General features: G+C 35.9%; 1 protein-coding gene across 1 annotated transcript in view; it reads left to right on the plus strand.

Moving 5' to 3' along the window:
• TMEM135 (transmembrane protein 135) overlaps positions 1-20,577 on the plus strand; it is a 243,603-nt gene that overhangs the window by 157,046 nt on the left and 65,980 nt on the right. Inside the window, exon 6 of the mRNA XM_080815167.1 lies at positions 1,673-1,719. Within this exon, the coding sequence (XP_080671293.1) occupies positions 1,673-1,719 (47 nt within the window). The remainder of the gene's footprint in view (positions 1-1,672; positions 1,720-20,577) is intronic.

Here is a 20,577-nt window from a genome sequence, read left to right on the forward strand (position 1 = left end):
GCAAAACTATTAGACTTTCCTTAAGCTGACTAGAAATTATTTGTGTTGGAAGTAGCAAAACACTGTTTTGCACTGTGTTCATTTTTGGTGTACTTTGTGGTCAGCCTTTAACAGTTAAAGATTGTTCATTTGTCATTTGTCTATGATGTGGGGCCATTGACAGTCATGTTGAGCCTACACTGTTGTTAACATAAGAACACATTTTACAACTTGCTTTTCAGTGATTTACAACAGCTTATGGAGATCCACTTCATTGGCACAACTAAGCTTTGGTCAGGACTTGGATTCTGGATTCTTTCCATATACACTTTTTTTTCATTGAAGAGAGAAAGAGTAGGGAGAAAGGGGCAGAGGGAGAGGGAGAATCTTAGGCGGGCTCCATACCCAGTGTGGAGCTGGACGCAGGGCTTGATCTTACAACCCTGAGATCATGACTTGGGCCAAAATCAAGTCAGATGCTTAACTGACTGAGCCACCCAGGCGCCCCTCCATGTATACCTTATTTGGTTGTGTTTAGTGTTATATATTTGAGGAGAGCTTTTAAACTTAGGTTTACTGTGTTCAGATGCCTGTTTTTAGAGGATTTTTTAAAAAAGATTTTATTTATTTATTTGACAGAGATCACAAGTAGGCAGAGAGGCAGGCAGAGAGAGAAAGAGGAGGAAGCAGGCTTCCCACCAAGCAGAGGGCCGGATGCAGGGCTCGATCCCAGGACCCTGGGATCATGACTGGAGCCGAAGGCAGAGGCTTTAACCCACTGAGCCACCCAGGCGCCCCTAGAGGAATTTTTAATAGCTAGTCCATATCCCAGAAAGGATGATTAATTATATTTTCAGGAGTTTTTCTCATTGATTAGAATTGGTTGACAACTGAACTGTATTTTACATTAAAAAAAATCTGGTCATCTGGGTATAACAGTTAATATGTTTATGATTTATTTGCTGACTTCATTATAGAAGAGCCATTTTCTTTGTTCTTAAGTGACTTGCTTTTTCTTGGCATTTTGAGAGATGATTTTAAAAAAATGATGGTTCCTTTTTGAACCATGTTACCCTTCTACCCAGTATATATACATATATACATATCATAATATATATTCATATTGTATAATATATAATGTATATAATTTATATGTGTGTGTACAGGCTCTTTATTGCCTTAATATGGTTTATTTGAAAGGTAGAGAATGTGATACATGTGTAGTTTTACACATCTTTAAATTGTTTCAGGTACAAGATTTAAGTGGGTATTTTGCTTTTATAAGACACAAATGATGCAACATGGATGGAGCTAGAGAGTATAATGCTGAGTGAAATAAGTCAGTCAGAGAAAGACAAACACCCTGTAATTTCACTCACGTGGTGGGATTTAAGAAACAAAACAAGTAAAGGGAACAAAAAAGAGTGGAGAGACAAACCAAGAAATAGACTCTTCTTAATTGTAGAGAACAAACTGCTGGTTAGCAGAGGGAAGGTGGGGGGGGTGCAGATTAAAGAGCACAGGTGTATTGACGAGTGCTGGGGGATGTATGGAATTGGGGAATCATTATCTTATGCCCTTGAAACTAGTATAACATTGTATGGTAGCTATACTGGGATGAGAATTGGAACAGAAAGACACACAAATGATACCAGTGTTCTTTTGCAAGTAATATATTTTCTCCTTGTTGTAGGTCCTTTTGTTCTGCATCACAGCTGCCATGTACATGTTCTTTTTCAGGTATGTCCTGTTATACCTATTTATTTTCATAGAAAAAATAGTGTTCCTTTGTGGTTTTAAAAAAATCATCCATGTAACTAAAGTTATTCCCTAAATAATTATTTCTCACAAGTGGCATGAGATTTCGTTTTTCTTCTTGTGTTTTCTCCCTAGAGTGGTTAGAGATAAACCGCTGCTTCCTAGTAGAATAGAAGAGAAGGAAAGAAGATTTGTTTTCCCTTTTTCCTTATTATTTATAGGTTCATCTGGGAAAGCTGAATATATAAATGGTCTCAAAACCCGACAAGTGAATTTTTGTTTTTTGTGGACCTGGGTTCAGGTGTTTTTCACTCTCCTTATAAAACAGTCAACATTTTAAATTAAGAAAAAAATGTTGGTAGGATTTAATCTAAATCTTCTATAGAGGTAATCTAGCACATCAGTCATTGTCTTTAAAATATTAAATTAGTCCATCATGTCAGAGTTGTATTTCTCATTGACCTGAAACGGTGAGGCCCATGGAAGAGTCTTAGGATGGCTCAAGATATCAAGGCCAATGAAAAGGATACCATCGTTCTATAACCATAGCAGTACAGTAAGGGGATTTTGGATTGGGAAGAGTCCACACCTTCATAACCTTTGTGATACCAGTAATTCCCACTTATTTCACTCTTATTACACTAATTTGAATAGACTTTTTCTTGATTTTTTTTTTTCTGGAATAGGCAGGATTCAATCACAGCAGGAAGGACCAAACTTTTAAAATTAAAATTTGTACTGGATTGATAAAAGCAGTTACAGATTTTAATAAGATATATTTGGCAGATATCTTCATTTTTTTTTTCTTTTTACCTGAATCAGACAATTCAACTGTACCAGAATTTTGAAACAACTGATTTCCTGCCAGGACATCCTAATAAATATTTGATAAACACAATGATAGGATTTTAACTTACTTTGACTTTATCAAAAAATTTATATGTACTTTTAAAGTGCTGCTGCTGCTGTTATTCTTGTAAAGGGACAGCCAGGCCATAGAAGGGAAAAATGGATCAGACTTCAAGGTAGGGAGAGCTTGATTTGCAAAAGATTGGTGGTGGGTGCATAATATTTTTTGTCAGTTATTAGTGACTGAAAAATCATTGCAGCTCGCTGGCAGTCTTTGTGAAATTGTTTGAGCTACCATATAGTCTCTTTCTTACATTTTAACAATTTAGGGGTGAGGTAGGGGAGTTAGGGACAATGACAGCATCGTTTCATCAGTTTCTAAAAATTGCATATTGTATTCAGATACATTATTAGAACAATATTGTACAAAGTTCACATGGTTTGATCTTTATGTCTATCTAGTCTGAAGGTAAAGCATACCTACTGGGGAAAATATTAAAAAGGGAAAAATTTAGAGACCTGTCTTCTGTTGACAAGCACAGGAGGAAAATACAATATCAAGTAAATTTTCTTTTAGTGAAAATTTCTAAAAGAAGATAAATAAATGCAGCAATCCTTCCATTATGACACTTAAAGACAGTGTATTTGATCAACAGTTAGCATTTCTTAGTCATCAGTTTTTGAGGTTTAAAAAACAAATTGTTTGCTGAATATAGTGATAATGCCCAAGTTTTAGCTTGGTCCTCAGAAATCATATTTTGAAAACTGCTGCCATCAACGTAGTATTTTTGGTGTAGGAAGAAAATCAGCCCTATAAATATGTATTTTGGTGTAGAGCTATGAAACCTTTTCCTGTTTCAGTCACAAAGTCTAGGTTAAAAACAACAATTTAAAATACTTTCCAGAAGGCTCAATACAAGGTTTTAGTGCCAAGACAAACATTTTCAGTTTTCTGAGGAAAGGGGTTGTTTTCTCCTAAAAGAAGCACTATCACCAAATTCCTAGTGTTCTTGGCAGAAATTAGTTTGAATAACTCAACAAAAGAGGTTTGGCAAATGGTAAAATAAAACCATTTATAAAGTACTACAATCAAACAAAACAGTGTTACATGTTTGAACTCCGGCGTGTGTTTGGAATGAACAAACAAATTGTACATAGCAGTTAGCAAGTCTAATTGCATTAAAATATTTTATCCTTAAAACTTGGTTTTATATACAAATACTTGAGGTCACATTTTTTTCCATTTATTAACAATTTTAATTCTAATTGCTTAAAATTAGATAAATATCAAATGATATTGTCTCTAGGTTTCCATTTATGGTAATTTCCTTTGAGAGGAGAGGATAAGGGAATCATTTGATGTTAGAAATTAATCAACTTGTGTTTTTATCCTAACCTACAAATGGGAAAAAGAGAAATGAGACCCCCTTTCAATAGAGAGCAAATGTGTCAATTTTATTTATTTAGAAAAGGAACTTGAAGTAGTAATTCCATAGCATTATTTCTAGAAGTGACATATAGGATGTGATGATTATAGTATGAATTTACTTTAAAAGTAATGCAGTGTTCTTAGTATTAAATTAATGACTATCAAAATGTATAATAAAAACTTTACTTTTGAGTAGTTCTTTTGTTATTTTTTTAATAGGTACAGTTTTCTTTTTATGTGCATTTTCTCATACATGGTGATCTTGATTTTCAGTCTGTACACCAGAAATAAGGCTTACATTCAGATAGAATCCTGAGAAAACTTCAGAGGCTTGGGTTGAGGAAGGGTAATATGTGAAGAGAGTTCTAGGTCTTAGCCAGCTGGCCATCCATCCATCCAGGTTTCTTTCTTTCTTTTTTTTTTTTTTTTAATTTTTTTTAAATTTATTTATTTGTTAGAGAGAGAGAGAGCGAGCGAGCACAGGCAGACAGAGTGGTAGGCAGAGGCAGAGGGAGAAGCAGGCTCCCCGCCGAGCAAGGAGCCCGATGTGGGACTCGATCCTAGGACGCTGAGATCATGACCTGAGCTGAAGGCAGCTGCTTAACCAACTGAGCCACCCAGGCGTCCCATCCAGGTTTCTTTCGATACCAGCATGTGCTGTGGATTCTGTTAGGAACTGGGGTACAATGTTTTGAAGATACTTTGAAAGAAGTCTTTCTGTACAACCCCCCAGTGGGCATTCTTCTTAATGATTCTGCTTCCAATGTTCAGTCATGTTATTATTTTGTATGTTGTCAAAACTTTGTCTTAGAACATGTCTGTCACTATGACAGAAAAGTCATGGTTGACAATTTGGTAGAATATTTTTTCTCATGCATATCTTTAAAGTCCCCCCCCCCTTTTTTTTTTAAACTTCCAAATGTATACTTATGGGTAAAGCAACCTGTTACTTTTAAGTCAAGGATTTATTATAGTTGTTGATTCAGGTTTGACTAGGATCTTTCTAACCGTCATATGGAGAGAAGAAATTAGTTTCTTTGGAACCTTTAGCTTTTTTTTTGTTTTGTTTTAACTGAAAAGCAAAGGAAAGAATCAACAACAGAAACAGCATGCCAAAACTATTACACATAATCCTGCTCACAAAAAACAATGAAACATGCTACACTTTAAACTATTTATTTATTGGTTTTATTTTCAACATTAGTTATCTGTGGATGGAGAACACATAGTTTAGGAAAGTGAAATAATTCAGCCTCACTTTTTATTAATAACTTAATTTAAAATAGTATCGTAAAGCATATCATGACAAGTTTGATCCCATTCTGTTGAATACCTAGCTAGAAATTCTTTCCACCTGCCTTTGCAAAGGCAGCAACAAATCAAACAGTTTGTTTAAACATGTAGATCGAAAGGCTTAGGCTTGTTGTCATAGCAAATAATCTATGGACTGTATGACTGATTCACAAGGAGACATATCTTAATCTGCTATAAACATTGAAAACATGGCATTTTTATTTAGAATCCAGTGCAAATTAAAGTTGATTGTTGTTGTGTTTAAAACATTATTTAGAACACTATTAATGCCTGCCATTGATGAGTCCTAGTCAACTCTCTGTGAAGGTAGGAATAATAAACCGTTTCATTAGTTTCAAGATAATGGATATATTTTGTTTTCAAGAAAATGAAATGACACTATTTATAGGCTGTCTGTATTTTTTGTGTGAAAGACATTTGTGATAGTCCTTGAATTTCTTTTTATTTTCATATTTTTAAAAGATTTTATTTATTTATTTGACACAGAGAGAGAGAGATCACAAGGCAGGCAGAGAGAGAGAGAGAGGGAGGCGGGCTCCCTGCTAAGCAGAAAGCCCAATGCAGGGCTTGATCTCAGGACCCTGAGATCATGACCTGAGCAAAGGCAGAGGCTTAACCCACCGAGCCACCCGGGCGCCCCTGTCCTTGAATTTCTTAATGTAAATATAACCGAGTATCTTTGAAGTAACTTTAACAGTGAGTAAAGAACTTTTGATCTTGGTCTTTTGACCATTATTGATTTTTTAACAAAAGCCCTTAGGTTCTATTTTTTAAAGTATTGCCTATAATTACACAAAGATCCAGTCTAGAAAATTAGATATGGCATTTGAACTTTAAAAGTTTTACTTCAGGATTAGGAGAATTTTCCCTGAATAATGAAATTTGTATTTTGAAGAGATTTCTTCCAGCAAAGCAGAGAGTGAATTGGAGGTTTGGAGGGGATATAATGGCAGGTAATGGGAGGATACTGTTGCAGTTATCCTGGAAGGAAATGGTGGGGATGTGACTGAAGGTTATTATGATAATGATGTAGTGAAGAGTGGATCTATCTGAGATGTGAGGACTTTTTTTTTTTTAAAGATTTTATTTATTTGATGGAGAGACACAGCAAGAGAGGGAACATAAGTGGGGGCCAGGGAGTGGGAGAGGGGAGTGGAAGCAGGGAGCCTGATGTGGGGCTGGATCCCAGGATCCTGGGATCATGACCTGAGCCAAAGGCAGATGCTTAACGATTGAGCCACTCAGACCTCTAGATGTATGAGGATTGAAGCTTGGATGAAGAAGAGAGAAACACTGGAAATTAACAAATTAGAAAATTAGAAAATGTGTGGAAATTGAGTACAGGTTTTGCAAATACTCATATTGAAGTGCATTTAAGATACTCACATTAAGAGATATAAATATCACTTGGGTATTTGGAGATTAGGTGATAGAGGCTATGCTTGATTGTCACACCAATTGGTTGAGTACAGACAAATTATATACAACTTCTGTATGCTCAGTTTTTTCTTTACTAAAAAGTATAAATTATTATATGGACCTCAGAGGTTGGGTGATTAAATTAGACACAGCGTCTTTCAAACTTTTTGAATATGACCCTAAATAAACTACATTTTATATTGTGAATACACACATACATAAATTTTCCAGAATAATACTTAAACTTATCACATGGAATACAATTTGGAGATTTTTTATTCTGATTTATTTTATCTATTTAAAAAGCTGCTTTGAACCACTAATGAGTAACAACAGCAGGGTGAAAAAAACACTGAGCTAATACAGGTGATTACCTAGCTCAGTGATTATTACTTTAGCAGAAGTGGAGTTATGAGCAGTGATTATTATCTATAAACTAGGAAAGCAAGTTAATTAAAATGGAAAACTTCAAGAATGAGGGCATTATCTTTAGTGTTAATGCTGTAAATACATTCATTAAGGTAAGGGCTAAAACTGTTCATTTGGTCTAGCAACCTGGAGGTTAGTGGTAACCAGCTAGAGAAATTTTTGTTGTTGAATTGGTTACTAGATTGAGAAATGTGACATGATGTTCATTTTAAATATAAACAGTTAGGGCGCCTGGATGGCTCAGTGGTTGGGAGCCTCTGCCTTCGGCTCAGGTCGTGATCTCAGGGTCCTGGGATCGAGCCCTGCATTGGGCTCTCTGTTCCACAGAGAGCCTGCTTCCTCCTCTCTCTCTCTGCCTGCCTTTCTGCCTACTTGTGATCTCTGTCAAATAAATAAATAAAATCTTTAAAAATATATATATATATAAACAATTAAATCTGCCAGTTATTTTTTTATAAAGTTGGGAAATTTTTATATAATAAATGCAAAAAAATGTGAGCTGAGGAAGCAGAATGAGTATAATCTCAAGAAGTTTGAGAGGAGAAAGGGCAAGTTGTTATAGGAGTAGGTTTTCCTTTGGATTCCTTCTTAGTTTATTATTTTTTTAGGCAAGAGAGACTAGACTTTGGGTAGGTTTGAGTCAGAGAAGGTTATACAAGCCGGAGAATTAACAAGTTGGGGAATTAGGAAAGAGAAGAGAAATGGTCTAAAATGCAGTCCAAAATGTCAACATAGCTAGATTGTTAAATCCGTATTTGTCTGAGTTGAGAGCATGTTAGATGATTAGGAGAGAATTGAAGTTCTGTTTGAAAGCCTTGAACATACAGTTAAAGTGGAAGAGGACTGATACATTAATAGAAGATGTAGTTAATAAAAAAAATCTTAGGCCTTTGGCTTCCTAAATTCATTGTCATTCTTAAAAGGTTAATTAACTTGTTAATAAAAATTGGTACGGGCTTGGGAAACCAACATTCCTCAGAAGATATATCAGCTGAACGTACTTTCATAATTGGCAACTAAGCTAGTGAGCTTACCAAGAATGCACAATCTGTCCTATGCAAAGATAAAGGTAGAGATCATTAGGATTGCTGCTTTCCTCAAAGCAAGCTGGAAAGGTGAGGAAACATAGGTTCAAAATTTTGTAAATCACTTTCTCCGGCAATGCAGACCTTATTATAAGTCAAATGACTGTAATCTTTCTTTTTGAGGGGGTAGAAAATTAGTCTGCTCATGTGGTGAATGTACTCCCTGTGCGGATGGAAGTTGTAGCAAATCTCTTTTCACTTTTGCCTGTCAGCCTTTGATATACTGTGCCTCGAATAAAGAAATTGCTCAGACCTTTTATATCTAATATAAATATTTATTGTTTTTAGTAGAAAGTGAAGAGAAATGTTTGGAGAAGTGGTATCAACTCAAAATGCAACTTCTTATGGACTTAAGGTGCACAATCACAGTAGAAGTGGTCAGTTGTCTTTGCAGTTTTATTTTCAAGAATAAAAATGGCATTTTGGGGTGTTTTTCTAAATGTAAATGTTTTGTTTACTTTTACTGATGTTGAAGTTCAGGAAGTGATGACATCCACATGTTACCAAGTCAGTGATGAGTTTACACCATTAACATGCCAGTTGGTTTATTCTAGGAGTTCTGAGGGTCCCCTGGATATTGGGGTCTCTGTGAATGAAGATGGCAGTTTTGCAGTTAAAATAAAGGATAAACCTTACTTATGTTTATCTTTTTTTTTTTTTTTACTAAGAACCTGAAGTACACTTCTGACCTAAAACAATTTTAACTTCTGTTAGCACTGTTCACCAAATCAAGTTGGCACTATTTAGTTGTATTTATTTTTTATTGAACCTGTAAGATATAATGTAGGTAGAATTTAATGGTAGTAATAGCTGTGTCATGAACAAGAAGTCATTTGTTCCAAGTTCTACAGTTTTATTTTTTTTATTGAGAGAAGAATAATTCTTATAAGTAATTCTTCTTAAGCAGTTAGGAGAAATGAAAATGTTTTTGTTTTGGAAACAACAATTCACAGAAGATTTTAACAAAGCATTTTTCAATAAAGCATTTCTGTTTTGAGCAACAAGAAATCGCTCCTGGGTATAAGAATCTGTTACCTTAACAGAAGTCTCAGCAAATCAAATATAAGAAAGAGAAATGATATAATAAATCTCTAACATTAGTGGTGAATTCTTGAAATAATGTAGATACTTTTTTTTTCTTGATGATGTCAGTAATAGTTTATTAGCATTGGTGATTATTGCTGGAGGCGTTTGGGTGAAAGAGTATCCCATAAATGTTTGAATAAATGATACTGAGTTTAAAGTATCTAATGATTAGAAGTAAAAATTTTAACTTTTCAAAATTTTCAGATACTTAATGAAACATGTAGATGTGATTTTGGAAGTTCTGTGGTGTAATAGAAATTGTGTAGTCTTCAGTGCCTCACGTTTAAACAGACCTCTCTTTAGGTTTTGGCTCTACCACTTACTAATTCTGTGGCTTCGGTAAATTATTTCTCTGGTTGGTTTTTAAATTTTTCATCCATAAAAGTATCCCTGTGGCAATGAGAATTTAGAACAGATATCCCTCAGGAAAATATGTTTTTAAATGATATTTATGTTTCCAAACCAGTACTTTAAAGTTAACATATAAATGAATCTATAAAATGTACTTGGAGTATAGTGCCAGTGGTACTATAGAAACAAACGATATTTATGAGAATATATTTTTGGGAAAATACATTTATTTCTAATACGTTAGAGCTAAAGCAGAGGGCTTGGGATTTAACCAGTTCTTGAGCTACTCCACAGCGTCCCCTGTTGGAGGAAGAGCTCAGAGCATAGGAGACTGGATTGTGAGGGGATGGAAGAACAGAATTAGACTCTCAGGAAGAGAGTGGTTAAAAACAAAATGAAACAGGGGCGCCTGGGTGGTTCAGTTGGTTAAGTGTCCGACTCTTTGTTTTGGCTCAGGTCGTGATCTCAGGGTCGTGAGATGGAGCTCCGTCTTGGGCTTGTGCTCTGTGAGGAGTTGGGTTTAAGACTATCTCCCAAAAGAAACAAAATCAGGCTAATCTGCAAGAGATTGGGATTATGGTTTAACCTGGGGCTTTCTGTTCACATGTCTTCCTTTTTCTTTCTTCTTCCTGTTCCCTATTCTGATGCCACCTGACTGGAGGGGTGTTGGGGCAGCACAGTAAGTGGGGCTGGAGAAGAAGGGGTCTTGGAAGTATAGGGTGGATGGGCACTGTGGGGGTTGGGAGTAGGTGGGTAGAGAAGAGTAAGGAGGAAGGAAGTGTATTGGCCCCAAATTCCCAGAGGAGCAAGATTTGGCTGTGTCTTTCTGTTGCCAGCCTTTTTCTCAACAACTTGCTAATCCATCCATTCAAAATTGGCTTAAAAAAAATCTAAAGAGGTTAAATGGTTAAAATGGGTAAAGAATGGAACCAAACAAGGTTATGGGCATAAAGGAGTACACTTGTGATGAGCACCTGGTGGTGTATGGAATTGTTGAATCACTGTATGTACGCCTAAAAGTAATGTAACACTGTATGTTAACTAACTGGAATTAAAATTAAAACTTTAAAAAAAAAAAAAAGAATGGAGCCAAACAGGGCATCCTTTTCCCTCCAAGTTCCAAATGTCTCTAGGCATCATACTGCATCATATTCTATCATAACTTGACAAAATAAAGCCACGGGTGACTCCTGAAAGCATCTGTAGCACTTTTTTGTCATTTTCAAATGGCTGCTGTGCACTTGACCCCATTTTCACGCAGTTGACTGTGTCATCTCTTTCCTGTAGAGGTGGGAATGATAGAGAAGAGGAGGAATAAGAAAGAGGAAACAATTGCTAGAAGCAGTGGGGTAAGAGGAGGCCTAAGTTATGTTGGCTAGAGTGGCCATTTGTATTGAAAGGATCTATATTCATTTTTGTGTATCTTCAGTGTAGCTAAAAGGCAGTATTTTCCCAGAATTTGCTGGTATATCATCTTCTTGTATAAAAGGGGTTCAAGAAAGCTTCTGTGCTCCTTCTGCCATATGAAGTTCCAGTGAGAAGTTGGCTGTGCATGAGGAAATGGGCAATGTCAGACACAATTGGCTGGCATCTTGGTCTTGGACATCCTAGCTTCTGGAGCTGTGAGAGATAGATTTCTGTCATTTATAAGCCATCCAGTGTCTGGCATTGTGTTATAATAGCTTGAACTAAGAAAACTGGGAAGGGCTTTTCAACTTTCTAATGTAACACATTCATATTTCAGATGTCCGTTACAAAAACTGGCCTGCAGACCTCCTTGCTACCCCAAAGTGTAGGCCAACTACTGTCTCCATGTAAGCTTCCCTTAAAGTAAAGTCTTTTAATAGGAGTCTTTTATTTACTTATTTTTAATAGGAGTCTTTTAAATGGAGTCTGAAATTACAAACTCCTTTGAATTAGATTTACTGTTCATTCTTAACCCAAGTACCACTATACTGTATACAATAGAAAATCTGTCGTATTAGTCAAAACCAGGGATTCCAGCTGTGCAGATTTACACAGCTGTACACCATGGTCATAATTATAACTTAGTCCATCCCATTCAGGCTTGAGATTTATATAAATATAATGGTTTTGAAAGTATGGGATTAAAATTATTTGAAATTGAATATAATATATAAGTGATAACTACAGAAGCTTGAAGCTATTTAGCTGTGAAGAGATGATAAAGAAGTACTTGCAGATACTTCTAAGAATTATCTTTTGGCTTTATTTGATTGAGTTATGATATGATGCCTAGAGAGATTTTTAAATTTGGGAATTAAGATGAATATAGAAGAATGATTAAACTTACTCTGTAATGAGATAGGTCTCATATGCCTTATGAATTAGAAAAATAGCCAGAACTTTGTAAAACACATTAGAAAGGGCAAATAGCCTCAAATTAAGATTATATTGACTTTTTGTATATATTTTGCTCATTGTAGAAAAATACCACCAAACAAAATCTTTCAGAGAGTAACTACCACCTTTGTATATATCCTTACAGCCATTTGCTATGTCTTTGTCAGTCTTTCTCGCCTCTCCACCTACCTGCCTTCCCTCAGTCTTCCTCTTCCTTCCTTACTCCTTTTCCTCCCCCTCCTTTACTTGTTTCCCCTCTCCTTCCACATAGATATTTTTATGTTCTCTCTCCAACTTCTCGGTTGCTGGATGATGAAATGCCTTTTCTTGGCATATCTGCATTAGAAAAGACCAAGAACTTTCTGTGATTAGTCTAAGCAGCAAGCCTTCCCTTGAATTACACACACTTATACTCACATCCACTTGTCCAGGTGCACACAACAAATTGTGAGAAGCAGTAGAAAGGATTCTGATAGCAGTCTTCAGCTCTTCACTAAAAGAAACTGGTGGTAACTCTTAATAAGCTGAACATGACTAAAATAATGATTCCAAGGGTCTATTCTTTCAAAGTTCTGGGAATCCTCTTCTGTGTGCTATCTTCTTGTTTAAGGAGAATTATTACTAATCACAGATAGTTCTTACACTTTCTTGATACAGATATACAAATTTGAAGCAGTTAACTGCTTATCTTATTGGTTATGAGGAATGCTGTAATTCACTACTTTTTTTTCAAGCCTGACCCTTTGTTTTTCTTGTTTTCTACCCTGTGAGTTCTCTTAGAGGTAAGTAAGGGGCACGATAGTGTAGCAGAGTTGGTTGAGAGCATGAGCTGTGGAGCCAGGCCGCTTTATGTTCAAATCTTCACTCCATCTAACTTGTTTTGTGATCTTGGCGCAGCTGCCTAGCCTCTCTGTGCGTCAGCTTTCTCATCTTGAAGTGGGAATAGCAATAGTGCTTACCTTATGCGATTATTATAAGAATTAAATGTCTGTCATATTGTACATACTCAGTAAATGTTAACTCTTTTTATTATTTGTCTGAGCTGTGTAGATCACATAGTGTCTGATTCTATTTATATGGTATGTCCAGAATAGGCAAATCCATAGAGAGAGAAAGTAGATTTGCACTGCTTATGACTAGGGGACTTGCAGGGAAATAACTACAAATGAGTGTTTTCTTAATGGTGATGAAAATGTTCTAAAATTATGGTGATGGGTACACTAGGCTGGGACCATAAAAATCACTGACTGTTATGCTTTAAATAGTGAGTTGTATGTTACATAAATTATATCTGTTAACATGCTGTTAAAAAATGTGATCTGGAAACAAATCTTCGTTGCACAGGGGCATGGTGTTTCTTGTGTTATCACCATGAGATATCCTTCTGATTGCTGCATCTCAGGGATGCTACTGGTTTTCCTGGGCACACAGGCATACACTGAAAGAAACCATCAGGAAACTGACCTTTTTCTCAGGTCTATTTGAAGGAGTGTTCCTTTGGAGAATGACAGAATGAAGAACATGCACGTGCCCTGTAGGGCTTGTCAGCTCTCTTTCCAGAACCGTCAGAACTGCAGTTTAGAATGTGCATTGTCTTAGTTAAGAGACACTACACTTTGGAATTAGAAGGAAAACGAAAGAGGAAGCTACCGTGGAAGTCGCAAGTGTATGTAAGCTTGTTAATACAACATTGTGCTGAAATTTGTTTTTTTGATATTGCTGAGTTAGGATGTTAAATTTTTTACTTAGTAGGATTCGAAAAGTGCAGTTTAAAAACGAAGACTGATTTCAGAAATATATGCAGATATGGTCTAATATCAAAAGTACTTATTAACTGGTGGAAAACAAGATGAAGGATGAGATAAATTTATTTATATGAAACAGGTGTTCAGTGAAAATATTCTCAAGTATAAGTCTGACACATTCTTGCTTATCAAAATGAAAAGTCATGGATTGCCATTTAAAGACTGATCATGAGGATATTCTTTCAATACCTAGAAAGTTCATTGCTGATACATCCCAATTTAGTTTGAATGAAAATTAAATTATACAGTCTTTGGGAAAAGAAATTAATAGTTCGTGACTTGATTATATTTTGAATATATAGTTCATAGATTATATTTGATTATATATTGATATTGATTATATTTTGAAGAAGAATTTTGCTGTAACTTCTATTTATTTTGAGGGAGATATTTCAAAATTGTTGTTCTTGGCATAGAAAATTATTGAATTGAATGGAAGGGTGTAATAGAGAATTATATTAATATTTATATCATATATCATCCATTTTTTTTCTTTCATGGTCTATTCTAAACATTTTTTAAAAAGTCATAACAGGGGCGCCTGGGTGGCTCAGTGGGTTAAAGCCTCTGCCTTCGGCTCGGGTCACGATCCCAGCGTCCTGGGATCGAGCCCCGCATCGGGCTCTCTGCTTAGCGGGGAGCCTGCTTCCTCCTCTCTCTGTCTGCTTCTCTGCCTACTTGTGATCTCTGTCTGTAAAATGAATAAATAAAATCTTAAAAAAAAATTAACAAAAATTGGAAATATTTGGATTTATCGCAATCTGTATCTTTAAAATGTCAAATAAAATCTCCACTCTCGAAGGCTTATTTTTCGTGCTGCACAGGTTTAGTGACAGGGCTTCCTGGGGGAGGAAGTATGCTACAGCTGCACTGAGCTGAAAGTCACGGTAAAAGAATATTTTTCCACCGTGATCAGTTTTCAGCACAGATTCTGTCTCTAATGTGTGATTGAGTCACTGAACCAGGAAGGTGTTTACCTGCAAGGTGAGCTGGTCGAAAGGGGAGAAGCTTTTAAGTTCTACAATTTCACCCATAGTCTTCTCTAGAGGAAGAAAAAAGTGGGTCTCCTCCCTTTTTTATGTGCTCTTGTCAGTCACAAAGCCTCTTTGTACTGGTGGGGCCTGGATGGCAACTGAGGGCTGGCTGTTTATCCAGTTCCCCTCATCCTAAAATGCAAAATAAAAGGAGGAGGAACACATAACTTTGGGTTCTCAGGCCTTAGAGAGTAAGTCGCCTGTGGCAGCCTGGGCTCTGAATCCAAGCGACCTTGGAATGTCTTTCCGAGATGATTTGCTTGTTCACTAAAATGCAGTATGTAATTCTTATGGTTTTAAGCTCCATAGGCACATTCAGAACAAGAATGATATTCATATCAGTTAATGGAAAGCAGTTGAGTTTATCAGATTTAATGTCTTATATCATAGAAACATCAAGCTCTACTAGTAGCACAATTCCTATTTTAACTTATGTTTCTTGCTTGAGTGTTAAAAAGATTCCCAATTGTACCAATTGTAATTGTACCAGTCACAATATTTTGCACAAACCCTTCTTTTAGGGTGTCATTTTAAGGTATTTTCATGGATTCTTACGAAAGAGGAGACTTCCCTTACCTTTTAAAATTACTGGCAACTTCTGGTATGAAACATGTAGGGAAACTTGTAATAGCAAGCCAACCTTGTTGAAATTACTTGAGTCCTAAGACTTTTATAGTCATTAAAGTTTTTGATTCCTTTACTAAGGTTATTGACTCTTTCTTTTGGATTTTAGCTTATATCCCTTATAATTTTCTATTACATTCTAATGATAGGAAGAACTACGTGAATGAATATGAGTTGGATTGATGTGGCTTTCACATTAAAAGAATATCAGCCTATGAAATAGTGTTCTTTTAAAGATTTTTTTTTTTAATTTATTTATTTGACAGACAGATCACAAGTAGGCAGAGAGGCAGGCAGAGAGAGAAGGGAGGAAGCAGGCTCCCTGTTGAGCAGAGGGCCCGATGCGGGGCTCGATCCCAGGACGCTAGGATCATGACCTGAGCCGAAGGCAGCGGCTTTAACCCACTGAGCCACCCAGGTGCCCCAATAGTGTTCTTTTAAATTATTCTTTAGAAGAGCAAAAATAAAATAGTTTCAATAAGGATGAAAAAGAAAGGTTTTGTTGTTAAATGAGGTATTCCTTTTTATTGATTCCAAAGTATACACTTATTAATGTTCAAGAGGTATAAAATGAACTATTACAAATTTGAATGTCTAATGTGAAATCTCTAAGGAAATTCTCAAACTTTTATGTGCATACAGCTCACTTGGAGATTTTATTAAAATTCAGATCATCATCTGATGATTGATTCAGTTGGTCTGGGGTGGGATCTTAGCTTCTGGATTTCCAGCAAGTTCCCAGGTGATGGCAGTGCTGCTGGCCCTGGGATCACATCCTGAGCAGCAAATCTGTAAGTCACCTCAAGAAATAAATTACAAAATTAAAATAAAAAAAAAATATCTGGGACTTTAATCTGACTGTCTCTCTTGGCAATCTGTTCTAGTAGTTGACAATATATAGAGTCAGGACATTTCCCCCAAATATCCTAAACATCTCTAACAAGGGGGAATGGGCTTACCCCAAAGTCCTCTTCTCAGATAAAATAGAAAACAGCTACTTATATACTCACTTCGGATCATAGGGAGTATTAGGTTTCTTTTTCTCTCTCTCACATTTTTCTCAACATCAACTTCTTTTTGTTTATTATATATTTTAATTTAATTTATTATCCCAGTTTTAGCTGCAAATCATCTAATAGCATAATGTGTAACAAGCAAGTTGGCTGGGCCAGCTCTGTGTCACATGCAGGCCTGTGGCTCAGTTTTAGGGCAGGTCTACTCCTTATGGATTCATTTTGATGCCCATGCTGAGGGGACAAAGCTGCACAGGGAAAGCAATTCTCAGGGCAGTGGAATGAGGTTTGTTTTCACTAACACCACCTCCAAAATATTTGTATGTGTCTATTTTCAGTGCTTTATTAGCACACATCTATATTCGCTCATTTACCAAGGCATTCTTTTTCTGAGTCTGAGTTCCTTAGCTGGGGTTCTGAGTTGTTTTTGTTGTATAAACCATACTTACAAGGGGTTGCCTTTCCAAAGCATTCAACTCAGTTTCCATGGCAAGAAAATTTAGTCCTTTTTGGTTTATGTAATATGTAGGTCAGTTACATAATTACATTAACAAATATAAATGACAAAAACACATTTGGGGACAAACACAACTGATTTTTGGCAGATGTACAACTCAGCTAGTGTGAACAGATGTGTATGTGGTCATATTTGAGAGGGGTGTTTTTATCTCTGAGCAATCAGTGAATATTAGAATATTTTGTAGAGAGAAAATAGAGAAGCTAAGATAAATTTGTCTTATTAAATGTAGTCTCCTAAATGAAGATTAGATAGTTTTTTACAGTAAAGAGCACATTTAAAATACATTTACTAACTTCTGATCCTACTCCTTTTACCCCTGCAATATCATCATCCTGGCTTCTTTTCCATTCTTTCAGGATTTCTTTTATGCCTGAAAGCTCTCAAGATTTGGCCCTTACTGCCCCCCCCACATCTTTTTTTTTTTTTTTGGCAGTGGTGGGATGGGGCTTGTTATTTATCCTAGTAGAGCCAAACTTCAGTCATACTTTCACTGTAGGAATCATTTTATATATTTGACATAGATCTTGATGCCTATTTATTCTAGCCTAAAATAAATGAGGTTCAAGAATTCAGGGACTATATGCTGATTCAGTGTTAGTTTAAGTTCATTTGACATGTTGCATAATTCCATAAACAAAAGTATTTTCCTTTTAAGTGAATATTACCAATACTTAAAGTTTCAGAGGATCGTTTTTAGATTTTAGGATTTTAGGGTTAGATTTTTAGAGTAGGGAGCAAATTAGAGATTATGTAATACAGCATTGTCCCTTTTTTAGAGAGGAAACAGAATCTCTGAGATTTTTTTGTGACTTGTCTTAGCTCAGTCAGCAATTAGGGCAAGGGTAGAAGTATAATTTTGAATAATTTGCTTTAAATATCATAAATTATTTCAAAACAGTTGAATATTTAGAAATTTATGTGAGGAACATGGCAAATGATTTAGCTATTTTTGTACTCTTAAACGTACAGTGTAATGGAAAGATGAAATTAAATGGAAAAATCTAGAAATTAAGGAAGATAGAAATTTGCTCACAATTTTCTTAATGCATGTTTTGGGTTTTGTGTATAAAATAGTTTTAACTGTAACAGAAATACCATCTCATGGTATTATTCTTCTTTCTATTTGAAATAATATTTCTGATTATTGCCATTAGAAATCCTTGGAATTCCTTTCTTGTGACTAGATTTTAAACCAGAAGGGAGAAAAGCTCCTTTGTAGTCAGATGGCTCTGCTTTCTGTCTCTGTGTTTCAGCCCCGCTCTCTTTATTTCCCTATCTTCCTCCCTGCCTCTGCCCTTCTCCACCCTGTTTCTTTTTCAGTCTTTTGGTTTTTTGCTTTATTGTATCCTGTCAAGGGGATAACTAGAATTGATTCATGGCACTTCCCATTAAATATTAATCATGTCATTTTAAGTGTGACAAATGTGTCTGTGAATGGCATTTTAGAATGGAATTAAATTTATGTTACTCCTCCTTATGCCTTATTATTAATTTCTTAAGATGAAGAAACTATACATTAGCATATATTTATAATCATCTCTGAAATTTTATCATGAATTGATCCTGTTTTTATAAAATGTGAGTAGATATGTATTAAACAGCAGTTTGTACATTTTAAGGACTTCAGTTTTAATTTCTGCAATATAGTTACAGCCTTAACGCCAGTGCATATAGTCAACTGTCACTTAAATTTAATCTTCTAAAGGTAAGATATTAATTTCATGTAGGAACTTAGAAACATATTGAACTGGATTCTGTATTTATTATTTTTGAGGACATTATTTTACTTCTGGTATTAAAGTTTATTTTGTTGAAAAATAATTGATTAGGTTTCCAAAGAGATTTTTATAAAAAGAGATTATTATTTTTTAAGCTCTGAACTACTTGAAATTTCATAAGCTGAATCTGAAGCTAGGTTGTAGAAGACAAGTTTTACATTCTTGGTTTTCAGATCAAATTGGCTATAGAAATAATAAGCTACAATTGAAATATGAAACTTTGATGTAAAGCAGAAATTGGAATGTTACTAACAGCTGTTGTCATAAAAGAGAGTAGCTAGAATTTTATTGTGCGTCTAGAACATCTTACGAGTCTCATCTTTTAGCTTACTGAATTTAGTTCTGATTCTGCTCTGCTTCATTTCCCTTCAAGAACCAAATATTGTTTCCTCTCCAGAAATGAATTAAATGGATATTAGGCTGATCATACCCACCTTGTATAATGTTCTGTCTTGTCTAAAAGTATTCTTTCCAAATCTTAATTCCTCTGGGTTTAACTATTTTTACAGGTTAATAACATCTAGATCTGCTGTAGATCTTGACCTCCTGCCTGTTTCTAACCCTGCAAATCTGACTAGGTTCTCTTGGCTGTTGAACTTTTTTTTTTTTAGAAAGATTTTACTTACTTATTTGAGAGAGAGAGAGAAAGGGGCAAGAGCATGAGCAGGGGGAGGGGCTTCCTGCTTCCCTGCTAAGCAGGGAAGCCGGATGCCAGGCTCGTTCCTAGGACCCTGACATCATGAGCTGAGTGAGTCCAAGGCAGATACTTAACTGACTAAGCCACCTGGGGGTCCTCCCCCTCTTTATTTATTTTATTTTTTTTTGCTGAGAACTTTTTGTTTAAATTCAGCATATCTCTTCTTTTTCAGCATCATTTCCCTCCCTGCCACCTGTCAGTTAAGTCTACCCTGTGAGTGGTCATCTACTGGGTTGGAGTCCTACAGGTCACACTTTGGGCACAGCATGCCTTATTTCCATGCCCAGTTTTGTGGCACGTGACTAATGTACCCGAAGTAGAACCTTCTATATTCTCATAGCTGTAACACTTTTCTATAGGAAATAGTAAAGAATGTCTGATTTCTGGTCATGCAACATAAATGAAAGACCTTTTAAATGCTTATGGGAAGAGCTAACAATACCCTAGTAGTGAAAGAGACGAATGTCATGAATCTGAGGAACAGACATTTAAGCTTTATCAGCTTTGAAGGAGTCCTACGTTCATAGGAACTTTACATGTAAATAGTATACAAAGTTCCTAGGACTTAAAAAAATCCACCCTACTAGTAATCTCCCAGAGCTTCAGGGCCAGTTTGTCCCTCTTTGGCAATCAGAGAGGGCTGTGGATGGTGACACTTTGATGAAAAATGAAATAATTATAGCTAGCTAGTGTTTACTAAATGCTTATTATGTACCGGGCATTGTGCTGAATGCTTTTTGAACAGTACTAGGTTAATCCTTGGTAGTACCCACTGTACACTAGGGCCAATACTGTTATCTTCTCCGCAGTCAGAATGAGGGAACTGAGGCTAAGTAGTAGGGAAAGACTGAGTAACTTGCCAGGGATTGTGCAACTAGAAATACACAGAGATGTGGTTTGCATTTGGGTCTCTCTAATCACAGAGCCTGTTCTCCTCGTTTTCTCACCTATCTGACCACACGAGTACTTCTGGTCTTTTTCACAGCATGTCGTACATAGAAAATGTGCGTGTTTATAGCATGATGGGGAAATGGCTGAGGCTG

This window comes from Martes martes (genome assembly GCF_963455335.1).
Source record: "Martes martes genome assembly, chromosome: 10".
In the NCBI taxonomy this organism is placed as follows: Eukaryota; Metazoa; Chordata; class Mammalia; order Carnivora; family Mustelidae; genus Martes; species Martes martes.